We start from the raw sequence: 9,696 nt of genomic DNA on the forward strand, positions 1-9,696 counted from the left end.
CATAGGAGTGAGACTCCTCCAACATTGTATCCTTGCTACAAATTTGATCGCACTAAGCTTCAGGTCAATTTTGAAGACTTTAGGATAAGTAATGAAAATGCAGCATCTCCCACGCACCCCTTCCTCTACAGTTCAAAAAGAAATGGCAAGGAATTCAACTACAACCTAACACCAACAACAGTGCCATATATATCAGAGCACAAAAACAACAATGTCCCTATATTACCTGGCTCTATTCATGTGGAGCTTGGCTTAGCATCAGCCCTGGCAAGTATTAAGCCAAAGATACCACTCAGTTTGTGTCAAATCAGTACTACTTTTTTGAATCCCTGTATTGTGCAACCAAACTCAACTGAGCTCAAGGTACAGCTCAGCAAGGAAGGCAAAGTGACCAAGTTTGTTGTTTTTGCACCTGCTGCCACTTATGCAAAGGGAGAGGTTCGTCAAGTACCGGAATGCATCGTTGAAGAAAATATTATCGCTCTTCAACATATTCTGCCAAGGGCCAAGGAAAAGATAAAGGCGGAAGACTTCTATAACAAGCTCTCTTCTTTAGGTTTCCAATATGGTTCAGTTTTCAGACACCTTGGGGATGTGTTCTATGGGGATGAATTAAAGGAAGCTATAACATGTATTAAGGTACCTGACGAGATTGTGCTGCAGATGCACGATTACCACATTCATCCAGTCATTTTAGATTATTATATGCAAATGACAGCTGTCTTCGCCATGAAAATGTCAAATTCTAGAGCAGGATTCCCGACATCCGTGGGGGGTTTGATAATATGCCGACCAATGCAGCAGGAAATGATGTTGTATATGAGGACATGTAAACGCACTGCAGAATTATCTGAGATCTCCGGGGGGTTTACAGATACAAAGGGAGCCCTCATTGCAGAAGTAAAAAATGTCAGAATTACATATCTTAGCAAACAAAATTCTGCAGAATTGAATGACTATTTTTACCAGAATAACTGGGAGGAAATAGTTCATCTTCCCAAAGGCATAGATTATCCTACTGCTCCCAAATCATTGGTCTTTGCAGATAACTGTGGAATTGCTGGTAGCCTTCAAAGGTATTTGCACAAGCAGTCCTCATATATTCCTTACCAAGAACCTAAAACATTGATGGACACAGAAATTACACAGGTTCTAAGGCAGCACAATATAAGTGATTTGAGCAGCTTTGATGAAGTGTTATTCATGTGGGGGATGCAAAATTTAACTGACCAGAACAGCAAAGCAGTGGTGGAGCATATTAGCAGCTGCTGTGAGATTTACCGTCAAATCCTTCAACTAGTTCAAGGGGAAAATTCCACAAAGTCTATCAGAACAATCACATTCAGAACATCAGAAAACACAGCAGATCAGATCACGGCAGGCTTTGCGTTATGGGGCATGACCAGATCATGTGCCGCAGAACTTCAAGAAGTTACTTTTCACCTGATTGACATCAGTTCTGCCATTGATGCAGATATTAGAGCATTGGCAAATGCAATTACCTTGCCTCATAATTATCCTGAAGTAATGATTAGACGAGGAAAGCTGTATACATCCCACATCACACGGACACCCAATAAAATATCTGATAATGTTCACAGCACGGTTCCTTACTCTGGTTTTGAAAATGTCAGTTTCCAAACATTGGATCCCTACAAAGTTGTAAATTTCCATGCAACACCACAACAAGGGGAAGTGAATGAGCCAACAAAACAAACTGTACACATTAAAATTGATAAAATTTGCATCCATTCATCAGATTACTTTCCAATCAGTGTATCAGAAATGCACTTTGGACGGACAATGTACTGGAACAAATCAATGACAGAGGGGCACAAACTACTTGCTCTAGATTTCAGTGGCACAGTCACAGCTGTCAGCAGTGATGTAAAGACATGTAAAATAGGAGATCACGTTGCTGTATGTTACCCAGTTGCAGCATTTTCTACAGTCACTCTTTCTGCATCTGTTTGTTACAAAAGCAGTAAAATTCCACTGTTGAAGCAGACACCATGTGTTTCATACTTTGTACTCGCATGGGAAATACTGCATAACATTTTGCCTCACGCTAAATATGACAAACGTTTGCTAATTGTTTCCATGGAGCCAGAATCATGTCTGACTAAAGTGCTGTCCATGGCAGCCAATGGATTGGGGTGGAGAGTTCAGATTGAATCTCATGACTTTTCACCTGCTTTTACTCATTCTGATGCATTGATCTTCCTGCCCCCGATTAATACATCTTTAGTTGCAACATCTGTCAACAACTCTTCTGCTAAACATGTTGTTGTTCTCTTTGACAACAACCAGGCGTTTAATACTTCTCACAAGATTCCTGGCTGTGAAAAGGACAATGTTTATGTTCACGTTTTGCTCGTAGCTAACATATTTCAGAAGGGATATCTTACAAACACTGCACATGATATTTACAAGTGGATGAGATCAATGCATTTAGAAAGAAAACTGCTTGATTTACCAAAAGTTGATTTTCAGCAAGTGATCTCTGATGTGGATGAATGCAGGGCAGAATCATACTTTACCTGCAAAGCTGTTTCAATTGTTGACCTGAAGAGCACGCAGGTACCAAATAGTAGGATGCCACAGATACAAGTATATCACAGCCAAAAGCAACTTTTCAGAAGTGATGCTGCATATATAGTGACAGGGGGACTTACAGGACTTGGCTTTCACACAGTAAATTTCATTGCCAAGCATGGTGGTGGGTATGTCATTGTTCTGTCAAGAAGCACTCCATCTAATGAGAAGCAGGAAGAATTTAGAAATCTCTGGAATGAGTTTGGGACCAGGGTAACTAGCATGACCTGTGACATTTCAATGCTGTCGGATGTTGAGAAAGCCATCGATGCCTTTCATGACATTTTCCCAAAGATTGTAATCAAAGGAGTTTTTCACAGTGCTGTTGTATTACACGATGGCCTTCTTCAGAGTCTAAATCAAACATTGTTTGAAAAAGTTCTGAATCCCAAAATTGCAGGTGTCCTGAATCTTCACTATACAACACAGTCCCTCCAGTTGGACTACTTTGTATGTTACTCCTCAATTGCATCATTTTGCGGGAATTCTGCCCAGTCAAACTATTCTGCAGCAAACTCATTTCTTGATTTCTTTGTCCACTATCGGAGAAACCAAGGGCTTGTAGGGCAATCTTTAAACTGGGGTGCATTGAACCTTGGCCTGTTACTCAATAAGGACAGGACCCAAAGATTTCTGGAATCGAAAGGGGTAATGATAATGGATGTTTCAGAAATTTCTGAATGCCTTGAACACTGCTTGGTATTGAACAATCCACAACAAGCTGTCTGTAAATTCAATTTCTTGAATTTATATCAGAATGTTGTCTCTCAAATTCAATTTCTCAAAGCACGATTCTTTTTACTTGTGCAGGATGAAATCAGTAAAATACAGCTCATCCAACAGCAGGTTTTATCTACTAATTCAGCAATGACACCTGAGCAGTATGTCATTGCATTGTTGTCTGAAATTTGTAATACTGACCCTGCAGAGTTTACAAAAGAATCCTATCTTTCCAGCTTTGGCCTTGATTCCATGCTAAGTATGACAGTGCAGAATCGTATTTATCAGGAAAAAAACATCAACTTGCCACTCGTAACATTTCTTGATCCAAAGACAACAGTACATACTGTTGTGTCACTGCTGGTAGAGAAAACTGCTATTCAACCACACTTTGGAAAAGCAACACTGCCACTGAACACATCTTTGAGTGATACACTTGAAGACCACACCCAATTGTAAAATAATTACTATTGACTGCACTGACAAGGAGGAAGTACTTTCCATGTCTAAAAATAGTAATGCTTTTCCAGCAAACCCCAAACAGTTATATGCAGCGTCTAGATTCTCACTCCTATATTACTCAAGTAATTATCTGAACTTTAGTTCATGGTGAAATATAAATATTTTAACAAAGACATTCGCAGAAGCTTGCCATGGTGACAAGATCATGAGAGTCAGTGAGGACTTGCTGGCTTATTGCTCAATAGGAGGTGGTTAATTGGTGTTATGATAGATCGGCTATATTCTTTGTTCATGAGCTTTTTTGTATTGTTTTCTTTCTGTATTAGAGGAATTTTAATGGCATGTAACAATATATGGAATTCTGTAAGAATTTTTGTAATTTTAATTTGCAAAAGAATGCTCACAACTAATGAGGGCTGTGCAGTAAATCATTCCCTGCAGTGCCTGTGAATAAGTATGAGTGCATGGAATGATAGTGTGTTTCGAATATTTTCCATTGGGATGTTCTATCAATAAATAATGAAGTGCACAATATGTTTTTAACATGATTTATCACTTGGGAATACTTTCACTAAATGTTAAGACTTCGTTTGAATGTTGTTCTGAAATTCTTAATTAAAGGGTTAAGTTGAACTATTATATAATTATGGTGGCTATGGGTGTAACTGTTAATGTTCTTATCAAACTGCAGCGCAATAAAACATTTGACTATTACAAATACAACTGAATTCTAATGCGTTTTTGATTCTTCAGTTCAGCCCAGAATTGGATGGGTTTGAGGTCGGTTTCGTTGGGAAACGGATGACAGGTGATGACCTTGAGAGGATTGTTATCACTAAAGAGGTAGTGATGGGCAAGCTAATGGGGCTAAAGGTAGACAAGTATCCTGGCCCTGATGGACTGCATCCCAGAGTGCTAAAAGAGATGGCTAGGGAAATTGCAGATGCACTGGTGATGATTTACCTAAATCCACTAGACTCTGGGGTGGTCCCGGTGGATTGGAAATTAGCAAACGTGACACCACTGTTAAAAAAGGAGGTAGGCAGAGAGCAGGAAATTATAGGCCAGTGAGCTTAACGTCAGTTGTAGGGAAGATGCTGGAATCTATCATCAAGGAAGAAATAGCGAGGCATCTGGATAGAAATTGTCCATTGGGCAGACGCAGCATGGGTTCATAAAGGGCAGGTCGTGCCTAACTAATTTAGTGGAATTTTTTGAGGACATTACCAGTGCAGTGGATAACGGGGAGCCAATGGATGTGGTATATCTTGGATTTCCAGAAAGCTTTTGACAAGGTGCCACACAAAAGGCTGCTGCATTAGATAAAGATGCATGGCATTAAGGGTAAAGTAGTAGCATGGATAGAGGATTGGTTAATTAATAGAAAGCAAAGAGTGGGGATTAATGGGTGCTTCTCTGGTTGGTGATCAGTAGATAGTGGTGTCCCTCAGGGATCCGTGTTGGGCCCACAATTGTTCACAATCTACATAGATGATTTGGAGTTGGGGACCAAGGGCAATGTGTCCAAGTTTGCAGATGACACTAAGATGAGTGGTAAAGCGAAAAGTGCAGATGATACTGGAAGTCTGCAGAGGGATTTGGATAGGTTAAGTGAATGGGCTAGGGTCTGGCAAATGGAATACAATGTTGACAAATGTTAGGTTATCCATTTTGGTAGGAATAACAGCAAACGGGATTATTGTTTAAACAATAAAATATTAAAGCATGCTGCTGTGCAGAGAGACCTGGGTGTGCTAGTGCATGAGTCACAGAAAGTTGGTTTACAGGTGCAACAGGTGATTAAGAAGGCAAATGGAATGTTGTCCTTCATTGCTAGAGGGATGGAGTTTAAGACTAGGGAGGTTATGCTGCAATTGTATAGGGTGTTAGTGAGGCCACACCTGGAGTATTGTGTTCAGTTTTGGTCTCCTTACTTGAGAAAGGACGTACTGGCACTGGAGGGTGTGCAGAGGAGATTCACTAGGTTAATCCCAGAGCTGAAGGGGTTGGATTACGAGGAGAGGTTGAGTAGACTGGGACTGTACTCGTTGGAATTTAGAAGGATGAGGGGGATCTTATAGAAACATTTAAAATTATGAAGGGAATAGATAGGATAGATGCGGGCAGGTTGTTTCCACTGGCGGGTGAAAGCAGAACTAGGGGACATAGCCTCAAATAAGGGGAAGTAGATTTAGGACTGGGTTTAGGAGGAACTTCTTCACCCAAAGGGTTGTGAATCTATGGAATTCCTTGCCCAGTGAAGCAGTTGAGGCTCCTTCATTAAATGTTTTTAAGGGAAAGATCGATAGTTTTTTGAAGAAAAAAGGGATTAAGGGTTATGGTGTTCGGGCTGGAAATTGGAGCTGAGTCCACAAAGATCAGCCATGATCTCATTGAATGGCGGAGCAGGCTCGAGGGGCCAGATGGCCTACTCCTGCTCCTAGTTCTTATATTCTTATGTTCTTATGTTCTCACAGTGAAAACCCCCACCAAACCGAAACCCACCTGTTTTCTCAGTTAGAATTCAGTCCTGGGTCCCTTTGCGAATTGCACTTCAATCAGGGTTAGTGGACGACGCTTCCAGTCAAAGCAGACAGTTGATTAATTTACAATATGTTAATAATCTGGAAGTGCTATTTTGACCTCTTCCAATCTTCTCCAAAAATTAATACCCACGTCAATGACAACAGAAAATAATCTTCACCTCCCAAGAATCAAAGACATTTAACAGCATAAGAAAACTTGATGCACAAAGATAGTTCTTTCAAAAGCACCTAATAACAGTGGTACACTTCTGTAGCACATAGTATTATGATCCCAGACCAGACCCCAACAGTGGCTAGGATACTAGTCAGAAACCCCAATATTTATTTAATTTTGTCAGACTGAGAAGAAAGGATACTTTACTCCAGGAATGGTTCACAAAGAAATGTTAGTCTCTTGGTGTTACTGCATAGTAGCAGTGTGAAAGAGCTAGCTTCACCTGTTGATCAAATTTTTGAGACACCTTACCCTTCCAGGATAATCTTAGGTAGACGTGGACTATTCAGGACTGGGGTTGTTCCTTTTGAAATGTAGTATTCTTGCATCTGTTCTAGAACATAGAACATAGAACACTACAGCGCAGTACGGGCCCTTCGGCCCTCGATGTTGCGCCGACCTGTGAAACCATCTGAAGCCTATCTGACCTACACTATTCCATTTTCATCCATACGTCTATCCAGTGACCACTTAAATGCCCTTAAAGTTGGCGAGTCTACTACTGTTGCAGGCAGGGCGTTCCACACCCCTACTACTCTCTGAGTAAAGAAACTGCCTCTGACATCTGTCCTATATCTATCACCCCTCAATTTAAAGCTATGTCCCCTCGTGTTGGTCATCACCATCCGAGGAAAAAGACTCTCACTGTCCACCCTATCTAACCCTCTGACTATCTTATATGTCTCTATTAAGTCACCTCTCAGCCTTCTCCTCTCTAACGAAAACAACCTCAATTCCCTGAGCCTTTCCTCGTAAGACCTTCCCTCCATACCAGGCAACATCCTAGTAAATCTCCTCTGAACCCTTTCCAAAGCTTCCACATCCTTCCTATATGTGGTGACCAGAACTGCACGCAGTATTCCAGGTGCGGCCGCACCAGAGTTATGTACAGCTGCAGCATGACCTTGTGGTTCCGAAACTCAATCCCCCTGCTTAGAAAGGCTAGCACACCACATGCCTTCTTAACAGCCCTATTAACCTGGGTGGCAACTTTCAGGATTTATGTACCTGGATGCCGAGATCTCTCTGTTCATCTACACTACCAAGAATCTTGCCATTAGCCCAGTACTCTGCATTCCTGTTACTCCTTCCAAAGTGAACCACCTCACACTTTTCCGCATTAAACTCCATCTGCCACTTCTCAGCCCAGCTCTGCAGCTTATCTATGTCCCTCTGTATCCTATAACATCTTCAGCACTATCCACAACTTCCACCGACCTTCGTGTCATCTGCAAATTTACTAACCCAATCCTTCTACACCCTCTTCCAGGTCATTTATAAAATGACAAAACAGCAGTGGCCCCAAAACAGATCCTTGCGGTACACCACTAGTAATGAACTCCAGGATGAACATTTGCCATCAACCACCACCCTCTGTCTTCTTTCAGCTAGCCAATTACTGACCCAAACCGCTAAATCACCTTCAATTCCATACTTCCTTATTTTCTGCAATAGCCTACCATGGGGAACCTTATCAAACGCCTTACTGAAATCCATATACACCACATCAACAGCTTTACCCTGATCCACCTGTTTGGTCACCTTCTCAAAAACTCAATAAGGTTTGTGAGGCATGACCTACCCTTCACAAAACCGTGTTGACTATCGCTAATCAACTTGTTCTTTTCAAGATGATTATAAACCATATCTCTTATAACCTTTTCCAACATTTTACCCACAACCGAAGTAAGGCTCACAGGTCTATAATTACCAGGGTTGTCTCTACTCCCCTTCTTGAACAAGGGGACAATATTTGCTATTCTCCAGTCTTCCGGCACTATTCCTGTCGACAAAGACGACATAAAGATCAAGGACAAAGGCTCTGCAATCTCCTCCCTGGCTTCCCAGAGAATCCTAGGATAAATCCCATCTGGCCAGGGGACTTATCTATTTTGACATTTTCCAAATTGCTAACACCTCCTCCTTTTGAACCTCAATTCCATCTAGCCTGGTCGACTGAACCTGAAGTGTTCTCCTCGACAACATTGTCTTTCTCCAGTGTAAACACTGATGAAAAAATATCATTTAACGCTTCCCCTGTCTCCTCTGATTCCACACACAACTTTCCACTACTATCCTTGATTGGCCCTAATCTTACTCTAGTCATTCTTTTGTTCCTGATATACCTATAGAAAGCCTTAGGGTTTTCCTTGATCCTATCCGCCAACGACTTTTCGTGTCCGCTCCTCGCTCTTCTTAACTCTCCCTTTAGGTCCTTCCTGGCTAACTTGTAACTCTCAAGTGCCCTAACTGAGCCTTCATGTCTCATCCTAACATAAGCCCTCTTCTTCCTCTTGACAAGTGCTTCAACTTCCTTAGTAAACCACGGTTCCCTTGCTCGACAACTTCCTCCCTGCCTGACAGGTACATACTTATCAAGGACACGCAGTAGCTGTTCCTTGAAAAAGCTCCACATTTCGATTGTACCCATCCCCTGCAGTTTCCTTCCCCATCCTATACATCCTAAATCTTGCTGAATAGCATCATAATTGCCTTTCCCCCAGCTATAATTCTTGCCTTGCGGTATATACCTATCCCTGCCCATTGCTAAAGTAAACATAACCGAGTTGTGATCACTATCACCAAAGTGCTCACCTACATCTAAATCTAACACCTGGCCGGGTTCATTACCCAGTACCAAATCCAATGTGGCCTCGCCCCTTGTTGGCCTGTCTACATACTGTGTCAGAAAACCCTCCTGCACACACTGCACAAAAACTGACCCATCTATAGTACTCGAACTATAGTATTTCCAGTCAATATTTGGAAAGTTAAAGTCCCCCATAACAACTTACCCTGTTACTCTCGCTCCTGTCGAGAATCATATTTGCAATCCTTTCCTCTACATCTCTGGAACTATTCGGAGGTCTATAGACAAACTCCCAACAGGGTGACCTCTCCTCTACTGTTCCTAACCTCGGCCCATACTACCTCAGTGGAACATAGAACATAGAACGATACAGCGCAGTACAGGCCCTTCGGCCCTCGATGTTGCACCGACATGGAAAAAAACTAAAGGCCATCTAACCTACACTATGCCCTTATCATCCATATGCTTATCCAATAAACGTTTAAATGCCCTCAATGTTGGCGAGTTCACTACTGTTGCAGATAGGGCATTCCACGGCCTCACCACCTCTTTGCGTAAAAAACCCACCT

The 9,696-nt window shown here is 41.8% G+C and overlaps 1 protein-coding gene across 1 annotated transcript in view; it reads left to right on the forward strand.

The window, feature by feature from the left end:
* The window catches only part of LOC119965697 (mycocerosic acid synthase-like polyketide synthase), a 52,403-nt gene extending 47,972 nt beyond the window's left edge, over window positions 1-4,431 (forward strand). The window contains 1 exon segment of the mRNA XM_038796456.1: window positions 2-4,431. Within this exon segment, the coding sequence (XP_038652384.1) occupies window positions 2-3,774 (3,773 nt within the window). The 3' untranslated portion in view covers window positions 3,775-4,431.
* The last annotated feature ends 5,265 nt before the right edge of the window (window positions 4,432-9,696 follow it).

The sequence above is a fragment of the Scyliorhinus canicula genome, chromosome 5, assembly GCF_902713615.1.
Source record: "Scyliorhinus canicula chromosome 5, sScyCan1.1, whole genome shotgun sequence".
Lineage (NCBI taxonomy): Eukaryota > Metazoa > Chordata > Chondrichthyes > Carcharhiniformes > Scyliorhinidae > Scyliorhinus > Scyliorhinus canicula.